This window comes from Lynx canadensis, chromosome C1 (genome assembly GCF_007474595.2).
Source record: "Lynx canadensis isolate LIC74 chromosome C1, mLynCan4.pri.v2, whole genome shotgun sequence".
Classification (NCBI taxonomy): Eukaryota; Metazoa; Chordata; class Mammalia; order Carnivora; family Felidae; genus Lynx; species Lynx canadensis.
Genome location: NC_044310.1, coordinates 192,141,356 through 192,165,540, shown reverse-complemented (window position 1 = coordinate 192,165,540; position 24,185 = coordinate 192,141,356). Strand labels below are relative to the sequence as shown.

At 43.2% G+C, this 24,185-nt stretch overlaps 1 protein-coding gene across 1 annotated transcript in view; it reads right to left on the bottom strand.

Annotated features, from left to right (window-relative positions):
- The window catches only part of CPO (carboxypeptidase O), a 108,812-nt gene that overhangs the window by 65,979 nt on the left and 18,648 nt on the right, over positions 1–24,185 (bottom strand). The window contains 1 exon segment of the mRNA XM_030323766.1: positions 23,388–23,512. Within this exon segment, the coding sequence (XP_030179626.1) occupies positions 23,388–23,512 (125 nt within the window).

Genomic DNA, 24,185 nt, shown 5'->3' with positions numbered 1-24,185 from the left:
GCAGTTGGCCCCCCTTAAAAGGGCTGGAGGAGAGGAGAAATTTGTAAACGAAGCTAACACTTATTTTTCTCCCTACATTTGACTGTCCGCTCCTTGAGGGCAGGGAACGCATCTGTACTGAGTGTTTAGCACAGGGTCTGGGGCATAATGAAGTTCAGAGTGAATCACTACATGAACGAATTGGGTAATGCAGTCTAGTAGTGGAGAGAAATACTTAAACGACTCAGTAAGAAACCGGACAGGTCAAATTCAACTGACTGACTAAGGGCCAATTCAACTGATAAGATTTTTCCAAATAGGGGTTTGCAGCTGAAATAAAAGAATCATCCTAAAACACACCGGCAAACATTGAAACACTGATGAGAAGAATCCATAAAATGTGCAGTGTAACGTCTTTTCACCTTTTTCAAGGTATCTTCTAAACGCATCTGTAGACACCATAATTTATTCTGCCCGCCATTCTCCAACCGCAAACTACAGGGGAAGGTGTGCAATGTTCACTGTAACAATATTTGTTTTCTGATCTGTTCCCCTCAGCTCATCTTCCATTATCTGTTTCACACGCTATGAGACTACATATGGGACATGCCTCATAAAAGGGCATAAACACCTTCTTTTATTCACAGTAAGGTGAATGGCTGCTATTTATCGAGTACCTATGATGGCTGAGGCACCCACTAGATTCCTGACAGACTGATTTTATTTAATCTTCACAAATATCTTGATGAAGTGACTGTTAGGTTTCCACACTTCACAGATGAGATTTCTGGGACCAAGTTAAGTAACTTACCCCCAAACTCCATGGTAACAGGAGGCAGAATAAAGATGTGAATTTTGATTTGTCTGACTTCAGAGTCAGACTTAAACACCCATCTAAGCTCAGCAGCCTTAGACTTCCTTTGCAGGAAACAAGGATATCAAACACCACTCAACTTCTTCATTTCCAGAGAAAAAGCACCCTCCTCATAACGGGTCCTGCTGTTCTGAGCTGCTGTGAGAGGGTAAAGTTGCAACTCTGACATGCCATGCTAGCCCAGCTCGACTGCCTTAAGGAACTATTGGCCATGATACAGCTGGGGAGAAAGTTGGGGCTGAAATGAAGTCACACTTTATTTTGTGGGGTCATTTTCTGCATCAGAGAAAGGGGTCTTAACACATTTCGTACCAGCAACACAACAGGTCCCCAGTAATCTCAGGAGGAAGCATTTCCCTTTCTCACGGTTGCAAATCCTCTACTCGAATGCAGGCTTGTAAATAATTAGAATAACTAGAGTCAAATGCAGAGCCTCTAGAGAGGGAATTCATAAACACTGTGCAAAGTAGTTTATAAATGTCATGTTATGATTTCTTAAAATGGGTTGGGCAGGTGTTTATCCATGCTTTTTTAGAGACCAAAATGATTTCACATTCTCAAATCTTTCTCCTGAGGACTAGAAATGGTTGCAGGCTATCTCTAAAGGAGAAACTGAATACACATACGCACATGCGTGTTAGGGCTGGAGGAGCCTCAGAGCTCAGCTTGCCTGGCCATCAACCAGCTGAGGCCAGGGGAGCCGGTGATTGCCCTCAGGACACATCCTGGGCGCATCAGTAGCCGAGCCCAGCCTGAAACCCATGCCTGTCTGTTCTCAGCGTAGGATGACTTTTATAACACCCGAGGGGAAGCAATGGTCATTCAGGGAGAGCAAGAGTCAGAATGTCATGTAATGACTTGGAAGGCTCATACCAAGTCAATATGCACCCATATTTTTTTAAACAAATATAAGGACTTTTACATAAATAATACAGATTGATTTTTTAATAGATAATAAAAAAAAGAATGGATGGGAAAAAAATGAAACAACCATCTTATCACCCAGAGACAGTCGCTTATTGAACCTGGGTAGCAATGCCTCTGGATGTTTCTATGCTCACATGTGCTTAGAAATTGATTCTTTTATACACACGAGACCACACTATAAACACTGTCCGATAATTAGCTTAGTAGCATATTTCAAACATCTTTCCAAGCGGATGTATCTTCATCTATGTTATTTTTATAGCTGACTAGCATTCCAAGGCATGGCTCCTCCATAATTTATTAAACTGGTTCCCTAATGTGAGACCTCAACTATTTTTTTTCTTTCACTAATAGAAACATGGTGTGATAACTGGATGGGCTCGGCCCCCTTCCAGTGGTGTTTCCTTAGAGCTGTGTCAGGACGGACAAACTACTAACTTCTCCAAACTTTTTCCTCAAGGAGCAGTCACGCTTCTCACGGGGGTTGTTTGGCATCTTACGGGAGGGGGTGCGCATAGGAAGGTGCTTAACACATGTTAGTTGCTTTCCTCGTTACCATTTAGTTGGATGGTGTTGTCACTAACAAGTCTCCCACAAAAATTTTTGCTAAGTTTTTGTGCCCGCCCTTAATTATTTCCTGAGAATACGTCTTAGAAATTGTATCCTGAAATCACAAAATATTTCTAGATATTTCACATTTATTGCCAAGTTGCCCTCTTAAGACTATGCCAGGTTGCTGTCCCCTGAAGAGAAACCACTGTGCTCATTACGTCATACATTCTCCACAACTGGCATTATGATTCTTTTGAAATCATCGTTGCCAAACTGAGTATTGATAAAGAGTTGCCATTATTGTTTGAATGTTATTTCTTTGCATGTCAAGATGGTCAACCTATCAAGAAGGTCAACCGGTTCCATCCATGTTTTGGCCATTTACATCCCTCCCTCCTCCCCTTCCTCCTTCTTCTCTTTGGACTTGTCTCTGGCACAATCTTCTCTCTCTGAGATTGTTCATAAAGTCCATTTAGCAGCTGCTTTAGCCCTTTGGGTAAAAAAAAAATCCTCTAGATTACATAAGCACCATGAGGTCAGGGATGGAGACTGTCTTCTTCGCTGTTCTCATTCTCCATAGTGCCTGGTTGTGAAATGGCCCCAGGAAACATTGATGGAATGACTGATTGATTGAATGGATGATGGATGATGGGTGGGAGACTATAAGAATAGTTCCCTAGAGGGGCGCCTGGGTGGCGCAGTCGGTTAAGCGTCCGACTTCAGCCAGGTCACGATCTCTCGGTCCGTGAGTTCGAGCCCGCGTCAGGCTCTGGGCTGATGGCTCGGAGCCTGGAGCCTGTTTCCAATTCTGTGTCTCCCTCTCTCTCTGCCCCTCCCCCGTTCATGCTCTGTCTCTCTCTGTCCCAAAAATAAAAAAAAAAAAAAAAAAAAAACGTTGAAAAAAAAAGAATGGTTCCCTAGAATCAATATTGTGTACCTACCAAGTGAAGGCACTGGGGTCTGGGGGGAAAAAAAACAACACATGACGAACTTAGAGGGAGGAACAGGGTGTGCTGTCCCCGTCCTCGGGAACAGGAGTTCCTTCAGTCCTTGCAGATGTTACAGGAGCCGGGCAGGTCAGTATTGTGGTAACACAGCCACCACCAAGGGTGAGGGAGCATGATCTTGTTTTTTTCTTTTTAATTTTTTTAATGTTTATTCCTGAGGGGGGGTGGGGGGGTGGGTGGGGGGGTGGGTACAGAACATGAGCGGGGGAGGGGCAGAGTGAGAGAGGGAGACAGAATCCAAAGCAGCCTCCAGGCTCTGAGCTGTCAGCACAGAGCCCCACGTGGGGCTCGAACTCACGAGCCTTGAGATCATGACCTGAGCCGAAGTCGGCGCTTAACCGCGTGAAGCCACCCAGTGGCCACGAGGGAGCGTGATCTTAAAGAGGGCAGTCACTTCTCAGCTCTAGTCAGAGCAAAAACATGGGTTTGGAGCTGGCAGCATCTATCTGGGACGGGATGTGAAATCACACCGTTGGTTTACTTTTCAAACATTATGTAGGTCCAACAAAAGGTTAGCTGGCCCATCCGGGAGTTCTGCTCGGGAAGCAGTCAGCTCCTAGGAAACAACACGGCCACACTGCAAATGAGGGGCGCAGGTGGTAAAGTGCAAGGGCACGAGGGAGGGAGTACTGCTTGCGGGCGGGAAGCAGCTGCAGACAGAGGTGAGGCATGAACCTCATTTTGCAGGGCGGCGTTCAGATAGACCGAAAGGGCCATTTGAATGAACACTGAATGCATTTCTCGATCTTTCAGTTGCAAAGAACTGGTGTGTGGGGCGTAAAGGCAGAGAGAGCCCGGGCAGAGTGCCTTAAGTGAAGTGGATATAGAATCCACCGTGAATATAGGACCTGGCGGATTCAGCAAGACGTTAGAGAGCTAGGTTGGGGAAGATGGCAAGCCCACGTCTGCACCAGACGGAGTCCCCTCCGGCCTCCACGGCATTACAGATACAGCTCTTACCCTGCCTTGTCCCTACTGCAGCGACCCAGGACGCCACCAGTCTTGGACCCCCGCCAGCAGGTGTGCATGGCAACCCTAACTGGCTTCACGAAAACCAGGAGACTCAGGAGCCTGACATTGCAGAATGTATCCTGGCAGACTCCCGTTTTTCAAGCCGCTGCCCATCCTTTTTCTCTTTAAACAGCAGACTCATGTATGATGTTCTATTTTTCCATCTGAAAACGCTCCAGCCGAACACTTGCGCAGTTACCATGGCAACTATCAGGTAGCATCGTCTTGTGCCTGAAGCTGAGACTGCCTGCAAGAAAGCCAATGCGGTAGTATATTGTTTCTTCCTGGACGAATCTTTTCCACTGTAGCCTACAGTGTTCCCATAATATATTCGATCAGAAGCTTGAGTGGTTTATTGAATTTAATGTGCCATGGCTCTCCTTTGACTGAGCAATCCGTTCAGTGGTCGGCCTTTATTTTGAATCTTCTCCTTGGCAATAAAAAGTGCAGGGCCTACTGTGGTGCATGTTTTGTGATTTCTAAGGTTCTAAGAAAGCAAATGGGTTTGCACACACCAACAGACTCTGTCTTTTTTAATCTCACACTAGTTGAGGAATTATTCGTCTTATTTTGACTGGACCCGAGTGGGCTACTTGCCAAACATCTGATTTCTAGATATTGTATATATCACCAGGGGAGAGCTAATACATTTCTGTGATTAGTGAACACTGTAAGGAGGCATGGAGCAAAAGCCAGCTGGCTCAGCCAGACAGCGGCCATCAATCCTAAACCCTCCAAGGTGCCCCCCTCCACCTATGCCCCTTATAGAGTGTCCATGCCCCCCAGCCTCCCTGGGCGAGAGACGTAAGGTAAGCAGACGATGGGGGGTACGTTTACCGTGGAAAGGGGCAACCCAGCAGGATACCATGAGTGGTAGTGTTCTTTGGGATCAAGAGAATGAGACACTCGACTGTTTCACAAAGTTTCAGAGTAGACTAGACACAGGGAGAGAGTAGGGGATTTTGAAGGAGCTGTTATACACCTGTGCATGTACCTTTGCATGTCTGAGAGAAGCGTGGGTGGACACTGAAATCCTTTTGTGGGCTATGCTTCTTCGACTGTGAAACCACTCGGGATAGGGCTGGACCGCATAGGTCATAGCTTAGTACGCACTAACAATCTGTTCATTGGAACGTTAACGTTGCCTAATAATTTAATTAATACTCGTACCAAACCACTGACTAGTTATAAAATATTTAGCATTAGGCTTCTGGGTTTTGATTTTTTTTTTTTTAAATCAGACCTTAGGCACACACTCATCATTGGCCCAAGCATGCCCTTCTTTGGTAATTGAAAAATCTACACATTGGTTTACTTGCTAATACCTTGTGGACACCCATGAACCCATCGTCCTCTATTCACAGTTCTAGATGTTGTAGGAGGTACAAAGAGGAGGAAAATGTGTCGCTTCTTCCAAAAAAGCCTCTAACTTGGTGTGATAGGCTGATGATGGCTCCCAAAGATATGTTCGAATCCTGCCCCTTAGAACGTGTGAATATCACCTTAGTTTGAAACAGGGCCTTTGCAGATGTGATTAAAGTAAGGATCTAGTCACGAGCAGATTATCCTGGATCCTCTGGCTGGACCCTGAATGCCATCAAAAGTGTCCTTATAACAAGGAGACAGAGAGCGGACCCACCCAGACAGAAGAGAAGACACTCTGAAGACAGGGGCAGAGATTCAAGTGATGTGGCCGCAAGCCAACGAACACCCAGACAATCCAGCAGGCATCAGAAGCTGGAAGAGGCATGGGATAGAGTCTCCCCTAGAGCCGCCAGTGGGAATGCAGCCCTGCTTAACATTTGACTTCAGACTTCTGGTCTCCAGAACTGGGAGATAATACATTTCTGTTGTCTGAAGCCACCAAGTTCATGGTGATTTGTTACGGCAGCCCTAGGAACCTAATACATTTGGTGTGATGGCGAGGCACGCACACAAGCAGCAGCAACTGGAAAAGCCAGCACTTACTAAACACCTTCTCTACGCTATGCATTTTACCTGCATTCTCTCTTTTCATTCTGCAAACGAATGGAGTCCCTGTCAAGCAGGGACTGTAATCCCCTCCATTTTGTATCTGAGCTAATTGAGCCTCAGTATCTTAGAAAACTTTCCCAGAGTCCTACACCTAATTAGTGGCATTCAGGGAATTCAAACCCGGGATTCCCCGCTGCTATCCGAAAGCAGAACATCCCCGTGAAAACTTTCATCCGCCAAAATGGTGTAAACTGAAAAGTATCCTCTGCTTCCTGAAAGTTCCTGTTAGGCCACGTGGTTGAAAGAAAGCCAAAAGGATTTTGGCTTTTACAAAAACAGCCTTAACTGTACTAACGTAGGTTTTTGTAAAAGGGAAGTGACAAATTGCAGACTCTTTGCGCGGGTGGGTGAGGGACGCTTGTACCGAGCACTGACAAGTGCACCCTCTAACTCAGAATTGAAACACATGCACACCTGAACTCTAACGTGCAGCTCAGCCATAAGTGCCGAAATGAACATAGTTTCCTTCTAGATTTCCTAGTAGAAAAATTCCAGATAGCTTAATAGAAGCTTCATTTTTCTCTGCACACTCGGTCTTCATTTCACTGGTATTCTAAGCCATACCTCATCTGTCTAATAAGAAAATTGCTATGTTTGCCTAGCACAAAAATGTGCAGAATGCCTTCAGGAAACACGGGGTAGACCAGTTTTGCTGAAGCAGAGCTGTTTGCATCAGAGAGTCCCAAGGGAGGCAAACAGAATTTTGGTGCGAGCCAGATTGCAAGAGGACAAAGGAAGTCTGATCTAAGGGATCCGGACTTGATTCCGTCATCAGATGTCGGTGGAGGTAACTATGAAAAGACAATCAGCCTAGTAAGTAGGGGCCATTGGTGACCTTGAACTTAACAGAGTCTGGGGTGAGGATGATGGTAGACTGCAGGTATTTAAGGAAGAAGAGGGCATGTGGACGTGGAAGCAGATGGGACAAAGTCCTCATTGGAGGTGTCGGGCAGTGGAATAAAGGTGACAAACAGAGTGAGAGAGGGGGTAGGCGGGTGTCTGGGCATCAGCAGGTCAAGTCTCTTCCCTGTAGGAGAGACTTAGTGGGTGTGGGGCTGAAGGAGACTGGAAAGGAGGGCAGGCATTTTTTTAATTGAAGTATAGCTGACACACAATGTTCCATTAATTTCAGGTATGTGACATAGCGATTCCACAAGTTTATACTTTACGCTGTGTTCCCTACAAGGGTAGCTACCGTCTGTCACCATACAACACTATTGTAGTACCATTGACTATATTCCCTATGCTGTACCTTTCGTCCTCGTGAATTACTCATTTCGGAAGTAGAAGCCTGTACCTCCCGCCCCCCTTCAACCCATTTCGCCCATCCCTCCACTCCCTCCCCTCGGAAGCCAGTGATTTTTGTAAAGCCCCAGAGGAAAAGCAGGGGCCCTTCCTAGATTCCAAAGCAAGTGGATTAAACTGAGTTCAGTAACTCTCAGAGGGCTCCAGGGAGGCGCTGGAGTGTATGAACTCCTTCGAGAATCTAAAGTCCAATCTCAGACACACCAATGCTGTGGTAACGTCTGTTCTTTAGTTTTTGCACGAATCACTCCCTTCACTTCAAAATAGTCTGCTAATATTTAAAGTGGCTGAGAAAAGAAGTTCCGTTTCCTTCTCGCCCCGGCCCAGCTCTGGTCCTGTGATGCCCAGCACAGAAGCCTTGTTTAATAAGTGTGAGCTGAAGGAATGAAGGGTGTCTACAGCACGACTCCACCATATAAGTTCCATGACCTTGGGCAAGTTAGCTAAGCTAGTTTCCCGATCGCTAACGTGCAGATAATAATATCCCAGTCGCAGAATCATTGTGAGCATTAACGGAGATAATGAGTGTAAAACATATAGTGTGGCAGCTGACACATAATAGAGAAACTACCAAGTTGTTGAAACCACGTTTTGCAAAGCCATGTAACAGAGCTGTCAAGACGGAAACTGTGAATCGAGCACACTTGACTTCCAATTCAGTTCAGCTGCTTACTGTCTGGATGACTGTGGACGGTTTACTTATCCTCTCTAAAGCCAGTCTTTCATTTATAAAATGCAGACAATAATATTTACTTTATTAGGAATGTTTTGAGGAATTAGTGAGGTATTATACGTAGAGCTGGACTCTCCCTTCTTTTACATTAATATTTTAAAATTTGCATAATATTTCACTTTGAGTGGAAAAAGAACATTGAAATTTCCAATAAAAATCATTTGGATGCACTCTCTTCTTTTTCAAAATGAACGATGCTGTGCTTTCTTCCCTATTTTCCCTAATCTAAAAGACAAGGCGTTATGCACTGACAAAAATCTTTTAATGTTTATTTATTTTTGAGAGTGAGTACACGCAAGTGGGTGAGGGGCAGAGAGGGAGACAGAGGATCTGAAGTTCTGTGCTGTCAGCACAAAGCCCCATGTGGGGCTCGAACCCACAAACTGTGAGATCAGGACCTGAGCCGAAGACGGATGCTCAACCGACGGAGCCCCTCAGGCATCCCACACTGATAAACTTAATATCATTCCTTTCCTAGATTAAAAGTGTCCCCAGCCTCTCTATTCTGAATGGGGTGGAACTTTACAAATTTACATATAGACATAAGAACATGATATTCCGTAATGTTCCATATTCTAGTCTCTCTCTGGTTGGTTTCAATACTTCAAGGTATATAAAACTAACAAGGTTCACACTTTCTATCCCCCAGATGATGTGAGACAAATGGGAAGGATAGCAAGTAAGATCTGAGAAGATTTTGGAATGTAGATTCTCACGGTTCACACAGCCTCTGAGTGCCAGCCCATAATATCACTTCTAGATGATTATTGAAGACATGAACATGAAAATATAACAATTAGATATGACACTTCAGGGTCTAAAATCCCACAAGGTTCTGCTTGATTAAAAATGGTCCATGTGGAAACTTTCAAAACCTGAAATTAGTTTCAATATATGAGGAACTCTTCTCACACAGACTAATAACGGACAAATGAGCTTGCTACCCGGCCTTGGAAATAGTCAAAGGAAGCACAGTGAATCAACGCTCTAAGTAATAAATTCAAAACAGCCATGTGTTCCAACTTTTACTCCATAGAGTGCATAATGATTGAGTGTCCATTTAAACCAAGGTTCCTGACATATAGGGGTTCGAGTTGCAACGGGGGAGACAGACGTGGAAACATTCAACGTAAGTGCTATAATAGAGCGGGTCTTGAGGAGTGGGTCTTGAGCAGTGGGTCTTGAGGGTACCCAGTTTGTGGAGAACAAAGCCCTGAAGCTGGATTGACAGAATTAGCAAAACATTTAATTATTTGGTCTTAATTCACTGGCTACAGAATGAAAAAGACAGTTGGTAGAACTCAATTTTCAGCGAAATATGAAGCTCGAATTTCACATTCTTCCTTTTGAAGATATCTGTCTCTTCTGCCTCTGATAGGAAAGTGAGGTCTTGGTGCCATGATGTATTGAAAAATAAACTTGAAAAAGAGGAAACACAGACAACCTATTGTTTACGTGACCTATGTGCTATCAAAATACTGATTTGTGTGGTGAATTGTTGTTCCATTTCTTTCTCATTGACTTGGTAGGTAGGTACACTGGGTACAAACTAAGTGAACCCAGAAACAGCAAAAGGCCCCAAGAAGATAAATCTATCAAGAATTATGAGAAGACTGGGGCGCCTGGGTGGCTCAGTCGGTTAAGAGTCTGACTCTTGGTTTCGGCTCAGGTCATGATCTCACAGTGTGTGAGTTCAAGCCCCACGTCGGGCTCCGTGCTGACAGCACAGAGCCTGCTTGGGATTCTCTCTCTCTTCCCCTCTCTCTGCCCCTCCCCCACTCACTCTCTCTGTCCCTTTCTCAAAAATAAATAAATAAAACTTAAAAAAATTAAAAAAAAAGAATTATGAGAAGACTGATGTTACTAGAAAAGAGGGAAGAGTCAGTTGAATGTAAATTTCAAAGCTGTCTTTATCATGCCTTGAAAAATTCCAGGTTTCGACGTATTTTTAAAGTCTTTGAATTGAGAAGCTCAGAAATTGGTGCTAGTCCTGCCTCTGACTTTTTCTAGGTCTGTCCTACCTCTGGATAGGTCACCACCACCGGTGTTGGCTCCCTAAGCCTCTAAAAAGAGGGGTTTGTATACCCAGAACTCTTTTGGACCTAAGTAAGAGAAATTCAATTCAAACTGGCTTCACTTTTTCAAAGGGGGAACTTCATTGGTTTCGGTCACTGAAAAAGGTACACCAACTTCAGGCATAGCTGCATCTAGGAGCTTTGAATTATGTCACCGGGACACTGTACCTCTCCATCTATTAGCTCTAATGAGCTCTCATTTTTATTGTGCTGGCTTCATCCTCATGCACATTCTCCCTCTGTGATGACAAAATTGCTCCTCACATCTTCAGCTTTTTTCCTAAACACATAAAGCCCAGCAAAAAAAAAAAAAAAAAAAAGAGTTTCTCCTTCACCGTAATCCCAGGAAAAGTCCCAGAATTGAGTTTCATTGGATTTAATTGACTTCAGGCACATCCTTAAACCACTCACCTTGTGAATGGGGAATACAGTGTTTCAAACTGGTCGGGCCTGGGTAAAATGGAGCCACAGGTAGAGTCAATACCAGGTCCGAGAGTGAGGGAAGACTGATTTCCAAAGGAAAGCCAAGAATCGGCTACAGAATAAAGGGGAAGTGGAGTTTGGAGGCCCCTAAACAACAGATGTCCATTGTAGGATGAAACACATCGCCTGTAAGGCCCCTTCTAACCCCGAAACCTACCTCTTGAAACCTACCTCTTTCCTTTATTAGATAAGGAAATTGTCACCAAGAAAGGCCCGGTGATGTGCCCGTCTCACAGTTAGTTAATGACAGAAACCGAACCTCTGGTCTCGTAAGCTGCAATCATGTATCCCACATATTTTCAAGGGTTCCGACTCCAGGATCACAACGGACAGAACACCAAGCGGTTCATAGAGTGTGATCTCTGCCACTCCGGGAGAGCATCGCGTTGAAGGTCACTCCTTGTCTTGCTTCTGAAGATGCCATTAGGGACTGCTGATAACTGATCGCAGGTGCGGCCGAGAACCTCTGCATCGCCTCATGTGATTGGTTGACTCCACTTCAAACGTGCTATATACATCGCACCTGTTTCCAGTCCAGCTGAACACGCTTTGCGTTCTCATTTTTAACGTCTTAGAAGAACAAGCTCGTGGTTACCATAGCAACTGTCCGGCGGCGACTTCTGCTTGGAGATGAGCATGCCAACAACAATACTGCTTCTTTTTCTTGATCTAGACTAGCCTTGCGGGTGGGCCCAGGCACGGGTGATTTTTCTCTTATAAGCTTCTCAGATGATAATGTACGGCCAGTGTTAGGAGATCTGATACAGCCTTTTAAATTCTTATTAAGACTGGTCTGGCCAAGAGTTCAGCCAGTTCATTCAATCTCATGCCTCCTGTTTCACTTCCGAACTTCCCATAAGTGCCTACCTGGTGACTTATTTAAAACCCTCTTCTCAAAGGAAAGGATCTGGTCCACTCTGGCACAGTATGTGATTTCTGGCTTTCCGAGGTGCAAACTCATGAATATTCTTAATTAGAACTGGGGTTTCTCCATCTCTTTCAAATTGGGCTATGCTGGAACTTAATTGCAGCAAGGGACTAGGGACATCTGGCAGGTCTAACAGCCATGATCTGTGGTTCTGAATATACCCTATGAATTACCAGCAGAGTAGTACGTCACTGCTGTTGCCGATATGCTGTGGAGATGTGGAGGAAGAAGGAAGCAAGGCAAATAATGACCTCTCAATTAAGTTTTCCAAAAGGCCCAGATGATTAACTGCCTACAGGCAAAATTTACTCCTCAATTGAAAACATCAGCAACAACATAAAACAGGAACACCTGCCATCCCAATAACTTAGGGATGGTGAAAAGAAACATTCCATTTTTTTAAATTAGCGCGTGCCCAACGTGCGGCAGCTCTTTTCCAAATGATTTTATGTTCCTTCCTTCATTAGTGTGAAGCTTCAAATAAGGTCTATTCAGTTTCATACTATGGACTTGATTTATGTCAAAACATTGTACTGGTTATGACCTAGGCAGTGATAGACGTCTTTGAGGGAATGTGGCTCGGTATTTAAAACGTGGTCCTTGAAAACTGAGTGAGAAATATTTAGTAGGGAACTTCTGCCGCCTTATTTTTGAGCTCTTTTTTTTTTTTTAAACTTTTTTTTTTTTCAATGTTTATTTTTTTGGGGATAGAGAGAGACAGAGCATGAACGGGGGAGGGGCAGAGAGAGAGGGAGACACAGAATCGGAAACAGGCTCCAGGCTCTGAGCCATCAGCCCAGAGCCTGACGCGGGGCTCGAACTCACGGACCGCGAGATCGTGACCTGGCTGAAGTCGGACGCTTAACCGACTGCGCCACCCAGGCGCCCCTTATTTTTGAGCTCTTAACAGAATAAATTTAAATTTTGTGATTGAAAATCATGGGGACCATTTTGGTAAATAATAATACAGAATGTATTCAGTAGATATTTATGGAGCGTATCCTGTTTGCAAACTCTTTAGATGCGATAAGGGATATAAAGATGACTGTTCTTGGTATGTTTACAATCCATATGAGGAAATGAGGGAGACGTTAATCACTACAATGCTAGGCCATATGTGATAAAGTAGGATAGCCTTTTGAACGTGGCGGGGAGAGAAAGTCACATAAAAGGAGCAATAGGAACAAAAATTCCTAAGGGACAGTGGGGACAGAGTGGGTGGGAGACGAGACTCACTGGGTGTCTAATGGTATGAGAAGCGGGTGACAGATTCTTTTCTACACACGTTATCGCCTTTAATTCTTGCGACAACCCCACGAGTTTATTCACAGATAATTTCCAGATAAATAGACTCAAATTCTGAAATCCTAACTCATTTTCCCCAGATCACTCAAGCAGTAATATTCACATTCATGGAAAAATGATCAGCTCAGTTCGACCACCCTGAAAGAGGAAAAGAGGCTGGAATGTAGTCAAAGAAAGCACGATCACACAGGGCTGGAAAGTCAGACCGACGAGTTCAAAGTCAACTCCACAGGTAATGTGAATCATTCGCAGCCTGACCTAAATCTCAGCCAGTTCGCCTGTGTCAGGAGAGCGATGACAGGAGTCTGATGCCACCCTTGTGACGGTTCAAAGCCCTCCTACGTTTCCCATGCTTTCTTACACTCATTTCCTCTCTCTTCCCGATGGCTCCGTGCTCCTGTGCCCTGCACATTTGTGTAGACGTGATGCCCAGCTCCATAGGTTCTCCCCAAGGCCACTACTTCCAAATATTTCATAAGCTTGGCGGCTTTCTAAAAGTGGGGGTCATGAAGCAAGACACATCAAGACACATCAAGAAGAGAGATATCTATGACCCCGGGCCCATTCCTTCTATTTCCCAGTCCCTGCTTTTTGACTTTCTACTCCTTTTCCTTGTGACACAGGCAAGATGCTGCTCGTATTCATCTGTTTTGGGGAAGTTCCACCCACACCCTTGAGTGGGTCCTTGGTGCTTGTCTTCAGCACCCCCTCCCCGCCCCCCACCCTGTGAGCTATTTCTTCTAAACAAATGCCGAGAGTTCTCCTCGGCAGGAGTTCTAGTAGATAGATGGACGGGATCCTGAGAGCCTGAAAGCGGGGAGACATGTACTCAAGGCCATCGCCCAAGCGCAGCACGAGCCTATACTGACTTTACCCAGATGTTGGCAGTAAGGGCAGAAGAATAAAGGGCAAACATGAGACACGAGGAAGGCGAAACTCTATTTCAAGTGACAGGAAGGAGAACTTTTCTATTTCGTAGATTCGTTTGCACCGTGAAAACTACCTAAGTTCTTAATGAGGTTTATGGTATTTTTTTTTTCTTTCCCATCAAATGCTTTAGTTCTATCTAAGTTTTGGACATAAGGCAGTATTCTCTCTAGTTATAAAATAGACTATCAGCAGGTGGTCTCAGAAAGGAATTTTCCTAACAGGCTGTACACTTTGTCAGAGAAAATTTTTCATGCCACTAGATCTTTTTTAAAATCATGATTTACTTTCCAGATATTTCCACCTTTATTTCCATTTCGTTTGCTTTGAAACACAGTAGATTAGCTAGAGCACGCGGTTGTCTAGGATCGGCTGAGTAGCACAGAACACTGACACAGTGAGAGAGCGGAATGTGAGTCATTTGTCTTCTCTGCAAGCACACACAAATGATCCTTTCCTGCCATATGTTCCAGAGAGTTCTTTTATTTCCCTTCAGGTATTTGACCCCCTATTGAATAGAGGCATTGATCAAAGTGGAAGCTGTAAAGTGACTGATAGAACAGCTTTAGTTCTCAGTAAATCAAATGTTAAAAAAGAATCAAAAGTTAAATTCTTGATGTTTAATTCCTGTTCCTGAGCCTGGCTTATGTGGACATGAGGATATTGCTTAACAGTCTTGTGCTTCTGGTTTCTTTCTTTCTTTCTTTCTTTCTTTCTTTCTTTCTTTCTTTCTTTCTTTCTTTCTCTCTTTCTAGAATATACACAGCCAAGAAATTCTACAACGAGAAAGAATTTTTTTTGACTTGTACTGACCTTAGAGATGAGACTCCTTAAGTAAAAGATGGTAATTTGAAATAAAGCTCCTTGTGTCTATTTCCAAAGAATTATGACTTGGAAGGTTCATGTGAGGTGAAGGAGAACAAGAAGAAATAGGCATCGAGTTGAGATGCTGTGCCAAACATCTGGAGGAGAGAATGAGAGCATTATGGGAAAACAGATGGAGGGAAGCTTGGCCAGATGAAATTAAAGGAAACGCCGCTCAACATCTGATTAGCTAAGAGAATTCTATGTAAAAGGAAAATATCTATAAAACCTGTACTTTAAATTGTCTCTTGACATAAAAACACTTTTAAAAATTAGAGTTCTTATCAGGCTTGAGATTTACTTTGAAGGTTTTAATTTACTAATCACTCTGTGCCTTGTGTTGTTTTGTTTTTTAATTAGAGACACGACCCTAACTGATAACCAAAAGGCTTATAGATAAAGACCTACACTAAAAATTATTTCTATGCTATTTTCATTAACCCACTGAAATTCTGCTTGAAAAACCAGGGTCTAAATTAAGCATTTGTGGGTGTGAGTTAAATATTTGTATTTATCAAGAGAAGCTGATAATACCTCTTTGGAAATTGGCTTTCCCTCTGCAAGAAAGAGCTTACTGTCGCGTATGAACATTTTATCCATCAGTTATGTTGAGCCCAGGGGCTGAAGGTTCAGAAGCTTTGCAGAGGTCCATGAAAATGTCTAAGATCTGATCTTAAAAATTCATTGGGTCCAAATTAAAACACTAAACTCTGAATAAACACAAATAATTACATCAAGAATATATATTATCAAAAGCAAAATCACAAAGATGGTTTCAGATTCTTACAAGAGAATATTGACCATATGTAATGTGACAGATGGGACATGAGGGCTCTATAATAGGGACACCCAGGTCCTACAGAGGCCGTGGAATAGCCCTGCTAGTGGGGAGAAGCATCATTCCGAGAGAGCACACACACCCTTATGTTAAGCATTTCTTTTGTAGCCCAAGGGAAAAATCATCCTTTCCTTTAACATCCAGAGGAAATGGTTTGAGTCACTAATCCAGGCCCCGGGAGATGTAGAGCATACTCCTCATGACTCTGTGGTATTCTCCTGGAGTCTATTGCTACCCTAGCTAGCTCCTGCCCAGACTTCCTACCTCTTCTGACTTCTTGATCCTTGCTTACTTTCCCTTCTCCTGTGAGTCCTCTCCTCTTTTCATGCTATGTGCAGCCACCTTTCTCCTCATTTCTTCCAAAACACACTGCCAACAAAAAGCCATTGTTCACAACAGACTTTTTTGAATGCTTGGGTGTAAGGAAGAGGGACCAGCACCTCATGGAATAATAAACAACTCAAAACTGAATACAAGGGAATAGTGTTCTTATAGTTCCTCATCCATCCCCCAAGGGGAAGTTTCCTATCAGCACTTTCCTGCCTTGCACGCTGGCCCGCCACCATATTGCCGGGTCCCCTCTCCCTAGCAAGATTCCCATTTTCCAACTCTCCTCTCCTAGCTCCCAGGAACCCCTGCCTACCAATAAAAAGTGAGCATTCCTGTCACAAACCATCTAGCTTGTGTACTTTCTTTTGCATACCTAGTGATGCCCCTGATTGCACTTTCCTAGCAAATATACATTTTGCCCTTAAATTCTGTTACATCCTTGAAATGTGGACACTGCTAAGTAACTTTCTTTCTTTCTTTCTTTCTTTCTTTCTTTCTTTCTTTCTTTCTTTCTTTCTTTCCTTCTTGATAGTAATCTTTACCTTTCTATGACTTCTAAAGAAGACCCACATGCTCAAAATAACAAAAGGCATATGTTTCATTAAACCTTCTTTCCCCTGAATAATTACTTTCTGATTTTTTTCTTTTTTCTTTTCTTTTCTTTCCTTTTTTTTTTTTTTTTTTTTTTTGACAAGGCTTTGAGAAAGAGTCCTTGGAGATTCAAGTACTTTGTTGATTAACAGAAGAGACGGTACAAAGAGCCATGAGACCCAACTTTTGCTTCCATGGATCAACATATTTCAATTCAAAACACTGACTGAGTCCAGGGTAGGGAATTTAGGAAAGAATTAGGTACAAACAACCATCATTAGAAGAGTTAAATAGAAAGAGACAAACATAGGAATGATAAGTCAACAGAGACCCCAGGGAGAAGGTAATGATCCTCCTTGAAGGAGGATCACATCCTGGGAATGCTGGGGCACCATTTTCTTCAGTTTCATTTGACTCTGGACATTGTGACTGAAAATGTGCCCTAAGAAGTCCATTTTGTCTGGATGACATACTTGAAAAGAGAAAACCACAATGTCCATTTACTTCACAAATAAAGACAACATTCACTTATTTTCACCGAGTTTGCTAAGCTATCAATGGACTCAAGATACTCTTTGATTCTGACTCGGGCTCAGTGCACTATTTTTCCCCATTTAGCCAGCGATGATCATTTCAACTTGCTGTGGACACGCACGATGCTAGGAGACAGGAACAGACATGGAAGAACACACAGTAAGACATGGCCTCTCTGATCACCGAGTGAGGAATAATACGGCTACAGAGAGAGAACTGCAAAACGATGTAATAAATGGCATCGTGGAAATGGTCAGGGATAGCCATGGGCACAAAGGGTGATCGACTCTCTCCAGGGATGTTGGGGACGGTTCTAAGCGGGGGTAACACCTGAGCCCCTTCTCCAAGGCTGAGAGGAGATCACCAGGCAGCAAGGAGGAGAACATTCCAAGGAGGGAGGTAGATGGTGCAAAGGGGGAGAGCACAGGGAGGGGCCCAGAGTTGAAACGGCACAGAAAGGGAGCTGGAGAAGCTGTGCCATGTGCTTTGGATGTTCATGATTAAAACAGGTCCTAAGGGATCCTGTGTGTGCCACTGAGAGGAGGAGGACGAGGGTTGGTCAAGGACAAGGGGGCCAAAGATGTGGGGACATAGACTGAATGAGCAGGGACTCTGCCCACACCCAACCCTACTCCTACGGAGCAGAGATGCTTCAGTGTTTTATATATTGGGATGTCATATTATACTTCATTTGGGGAAGAAAAGGGAAATTAAACCTTAAAAAACAGGTGAAAATGAAAAGCAGGATAATGGCAATTGTAGATTTGTGAATTAGAAAGACAACTTCACCATCAGTTACAAAGTAGATTGGAAGACGTGGAGACCAGGAAGGGGTTTATCGCAATGGCTCGGGAGAGGTGATGAAGTTTTGAACAAAGGCATGACATAGTTTGAAAGCCAAGTATAACTACCTCAAGGTTTTCAAATGTACTTTAGGGCATTTTGTTTTTAAAAATTTTTTTTTTACATTTATTTATTGATATATTTTTGAGGGGCAGAGACAGAACACAAGCAGAGGATGGGCAGACAGCGAAGGACACACAGAATCCAAAGCAGGCTCCAGTCTCTGAGCTGTCAGCACAGAGCTCGAAGAGGGGCTCGAACCCACAAACCGCGAGATCATGACCTGAGCCAAAGTCGGATGCTCGACCGACTGAGCCACCCAGGCGCCCCTACTTTAGGGCATTTTGTAAGGCCAGAAAGTGTTCTAGAGATCTAAGATCATGCTGGGTAAAGAGGGAGAAATGAATAATACATAAGACTACTTACTCATTTCACTTAGACCTGTGCCCCTTTACCATAGCAGGAGGGGTGATATGCTTACTGCCCACTGGTTAAATGGGTCCATTTAGGACTGTCTTCAGGACTGTCTTCCTTATGGTGGAATCCAGCTGACAGCTGGTGATGGGGAGGATGGGCAGAGCACCAAAAAGCTGGCAAACACAGACTGGGAATCCCTAAAAGGTATAGTCACTTCTCTGCCTTCGACGTGAAAAGAAGCTTTTCATGCAGAACCAGAAGATAATGTCCCTCGTCTATTTAAGGCACCCCCAAGGTCACAGGAGTAAGACCTTTCTCTTCCCCACTTGCCCGTAGCCTCTCCCACACGTGTGCTCCCTCGACCTTGTTAATTCCTGCTTCCCTCCCTTCCTGTCCCCAAGGTCCCCCTCCTCTGTGCATTACCAGTAGCCTCCCTCCTCACAGACTGTTAAAGACTCCAGAACCCAAGGATGGAGGGAAAAAAGGAGGGAAGACCATCATTGTGGCTGAGCCTAAGGTTAGAAATATAAGATATAGTTAGACACTAAGTGAACTACAAAGATTACATTCTGCTAACCAATCTTCTTATAGCTCATAATGCTAAGAGTGCTTTCAAAATTCTGTTGCATTTCAGTATGGATAGATATTGCTAGAGATACATATAGATGTTTAGATATAGGTATAGATATAGAAATTATGTGTATACATATTTATACACACAATAGTTCCTCTATTTCCTTAACTTGAAGAGAAACCTAGTTCTCCCAAGGAGAACAGAGGTGGTACACCTTTCCTGCCACAGTTTTAAATATTGTTTCTAACTTAAAGAAAGTGTTTACATAATTAGATGCTAACATATTAGATTTTTCTTTCCCAAAGTCACATGCAGATTAGCAAGAGAAACCTAAAATAGAGCAAAAGACACCAAGACCCAAAGAGACCACTGTAGGAGATTCTTGGAGGGGTGGGGAGGATTTTTGACCTTCAGGGCATCTTCAGTGGCGGGTATTTCAGCTGCTCTAGACAGAGCAGAAGAGAAGAAGCCCTCAGAGAAGAAGCCAGGTCTCCTACCTAATTCCCCCAGAGCAATACTGGGAACCTCTGTGCCAGTGTATGTGGATCAGAGACAATTCTAGATTGAGGCAGTGTCTGTCACTGTGGGTTTTCCCCAGTTTAATCCGGAGGAATTGGCATTGTGGCAGAGTATGTGTTTACACACATTCTTGTCTTGTGTCTTCATAATATGCACTGGCTTGAAAACAAATATGAGTCACTGACCCTGCCATAAACCAGAGATTGCAAGAAATAGAGAAAGAAACAAAGACAGAGAACAAGAATGTGTGGGAGGGGAAGGAGGGAAGGAGGGAGGAAAGAAGGAGAGAGAGAGAGAGAGAATTCTGTTTCCTTTTTGAGCATCTTTAAGCATCCTTAAGACAAGTTGTGACATTCCTCTATTTGTCCTGAACCCCAGCTTCCGAGGGTGATTACAGTTTGTATTAACCACCATTCCGGGAAAACTTGTATCCCTTCTAAAGTCAGGCAAAACCAAGAATGTGGCAGTCATAAAACTCCCATTCTGCTCTAACAGAATCAGTATTGCCACCTCAGGAATCGGGGACGTAAGTCCTCTGCAAAGTTGTCAAGGAGGTTCTATTTTTGGCCCCCAGTCTGTTTCAGCAGTGATGAGAAAAAGCAGGCCAGAAAAACATGAAAAATAGTTGAGGGCATCTGTAATATCCATGAAAGGGACACGGAAGAAACTTGCATGTGTCAGATGGAGGAGAAAATTTGAAACAAAAGGAAAATCTGGAGGCAGATTATTTAACATTCATTTATGCATTCATTCAACAAATATTTGCTGAGTCCCTACTTGGTGCAAAGCACTGCACAGGGCGATCTTATGGAGGATATAAATATTAAACAGGCTCAGCTCCTGCCTTTATCTTACAGTCAAGTAGGAGAGATAAGGCATGCACGTATTTATTATTTAGTGGTGTCGTGTAAACGTTTGAGGTGGGAATCTGTGGGCTAAAGGCTGTATTAGTCACTCTACCCAGAGTGGAGGCACAAATCAACCTGGCCCACAGCACCGTCAGCCGGCACATAGCAATGACCTTCTGGCCTTTCCATAACCAACAGCCCACAGGTCCTATGTCACGGACCCAGACTCTAAGGAATGCAACTGAGTCCTCTCTCTTTCGGAGGTAGCAATGGCTACGGAATTGCAAAAATCCCGTATTCAGCGGCAGAGGATTTCAACAGCCTAACACGAGTGGATTCAGAATTCAAGGAGGCAGTGGTCTATGGTGGCTTAGCGCAGAGGCTTTGGAAGCACAGCCACGGACTTGCTTCTCACTCCTGCCTATTGGTTCCTTGACAATGAAACGCTCTGAATCTCTGTCTCCTCCTTTGTAAAATGTCATTTGAAAGGATACTCTGAAGCAATGTGCTCTGGAATAGAGTACTCAAAACACAGACGTTGGTAATAAATAGAACGCTAAAAAAAAAACCCCAGACATTAAAGTTATCTTGGTCACTTTGTGTTCAAAGAGCCCTGTACTACTCTGCTAGGGGTTAGTCCTGCAGCTTATGCTCGATTTTTCCTTTTGCCTCGTGGGGTACTAGATTCGCCATTTTCTCATTCTCTCATCCTTTTAAATCATCGTAGTAAAATATACATAACATAAAATTTACCTAACCATTCTTAAGTGTGCAGGTCAGCAGCATTATGTACATTTGTATTGTTGCACAGCCGTCACAACCCTTCATCTCCAGAACTTTTTTCATCTTCCTAAACTGAAACACTGTACACATTAAACACCAACTCCCATTTTCCCCTTTGTCCGGCCTCTGGCAACCACTATTCTTTGTTTTTGTGAGCTTTTTTTTTTTAATGTTTATTTATTCTTCAGAGAGAGAGGGGGAGGGAAAGAACAAGCAGAGGAGGGGCAGAGAGAGGGTGACACAGAATCCGAAGCAGGCTCCAGCCTCTGAGCTGTCAGCGCAGAGCCCGATGCAGGACTCGAACTCTCGAAACGTGAGATCATGACTTGAGCCAAAGTCGGATGCCTAACAGACTGAGCCACCCAGGCGCCCCAACAACCACTATTTTATTTTCTGTCTCTGTGAACGTGACTACTCTAGATAGTTCATACAAAAGGAAGTATGCGACATTAGTCCTTTTGTATCTGGCTTATTTCACTTCGCGTTACGTCTTCAAGGTTCATCCATGTGGTAGCATTGTTGGAATTTCATTCCTGTTTAAGGCTGAATAATATTCCACTGAAAGTGTATATCACATTTTGTTTATCTGTTCGTCCATTGATGGGCTTTTGGGTAATTTCCACCTTTTGGCTATTATGAATAATGCTACTCTGAACATCAATGTATACATACCTGTTTAACCCTTTCTCATTTTTTAAAACAATGTCCTAAAAATATTAATGCTGTATTTTTAAAAATACTCTCTTATCCCTCTAAGTGACAATATAAGGATTGGTGAAGTAGGTTCTCTTTGACCTATTCTGTGACCATAGTGGGATTATCAGGAAAGTTATTTTATTTGGGTCCTGTAGAGGGTTCTTTGATAAGCGTCTATAACCATAAAGCAAGTACCCTTATAACTGGCACAAGTTTTGTCAAATCAGATAGGCTACATTTAAAAATAATTTATTAAATGAAAAAAATGAAAATACACTATTGTTGAAAAGTATTACATTTGTCCAATGAATAAATTAGGCATAAAGAAATAGGGATTGACCAACAATGGCCCATGGGCTAAAACCCAGCCCACTGCCTAGTTTTTATGGTCTACAAACTAAGGATGGGTTTCACACTATTTTAATGGTTGAAAAAATCACAAAAAGAATAATACCTTGTGACATAGTAAAATTAAACACAATGCAGATTTCAATGTCCATTAGTAAAGTTTACTGGAATACAGCCACATGCATTTAATTATATACTGTCTATAGCTCCTTTTAAAGTACAATGGCAAAGTTGGGTAGTTGTGATAGAGTTTATATAACTCTCAAATTCTTTTTTTTTTTTTATAACTCTCAAATCCTAAACATGTATGCTCTAGCCCTTTATAGAAAAAAATGTGTCGACCTCTACCATAAATCATTGACATAATCAATCCCTCATTTACAGTTAAAGAAATCAAACCCCAGGTAAGTGTCCTGTCAGACCATAGATTTTAAAGCTTGAGTGGCTAGGGGCGCCTGGGTGGCTCAGTCAGTTAAGTGTCCTACCTCGGCTCAGGTCATGATCTCATGGTTCGTGAGTTCAAGCCCCACGTCAGGCTCTGTGCTGACAGCTCAGAGCCTGGAGACTGCTTCGGATTCTGTGTCTCGCTCTCGCTCTCTCTCTCTCTGCCCCTCCCCTGCTCACGCTCTGTCTGTCTCTGTCTCAACAATAAATAAAACATTTAAAAAAAATTTAAAGCTTGAGTGGCTAAAAGGAATCCATGCCCCAACCCCCGACCCTGAGTTCCTAACTATCTCTCAGTGTATTCCTAGGTTACAGTACAGTGGTTTACCTTACAGATGTAGATTATAGATGAAGACATCGCTGTTTCACATTACTAATGCAAGACAGTCAGCTTCTGTTCTTTATTTCCTCTACAGAATGCTTGGAGTACAGAGCTGGATGCTTAGTTGTTAGCTTCTTTGTGAGGTTCACATCGGTTCATATCTTTAGGTGTTGACCTTGGTCTTTAATTCCTTAAGCACTATTTCATATAATGTCAATACTTCCCAACTGCTCTTGTGATGAATCCTGTAAGATTCAATATGTCATGAGGCTTTTCTTGACATGGCTTCAACTTACCTTCCCAGTCTTATTTCCCCATCTTTGTTTTCCCCTCTTCGCTCCTTGTCCTCTATGCTCACAGGACTTCCGCAAACTCTCAGCATCCTCTGCAGACCTAGCTCATCTCTGAGTCTTTGTTCACGCTATCCATCACCAGGGAAACATTAATCTCACTCACTCAGCAAGGTCCTCTTCATTCTCCAAGACCCAGCCCAAATGCCTCTCCCAGTGAGGGGCCTCCCCAGTTCCTACCACAGGCAGAAGCAATAACTCTCCTTCCCTGTGGGTTGTGGCCAAAATCATTTCAGGAAGGTGTATTAAACATCTGAATTTATTATGAGAATAGACAAGAAGTTATTTCTATAGATAGCAGACAATGCAACATCAAAGGCAAAGGTCAGTAGACATTTCCCAAGCTTTTAATTCACAGAGACGTGAATCAATGCCATTTGCTCATCAAAATTCAAAGAAGCTTGTATTATCATCATGTGTTTTTATAGTAGTTTTTGCGTCAATGTGTAGATATTGTAACTACAGTTTCTGACTCATGGTACTTTACGCTAATATGTACGAAGCGTTATGTTTTGAAAATGAAATATTTTCTAGTGTTTATTTTGAAAGAGCACTCTGAAAACTAGAATAATGATCTCAGAGCCTCATTTTGATTGATTCCCAACCAAAAATAAAATCTTGACTGCACTGAATCTTTTTTATTATTATTTTGTTAATGTTTATTTATTTTTGAGAGAGAGAGAGAGAGAGAGAGAGAGAGACAGAGCATGAACAGGGGAGGGGCAGAAAGAGAGGAAGACACAG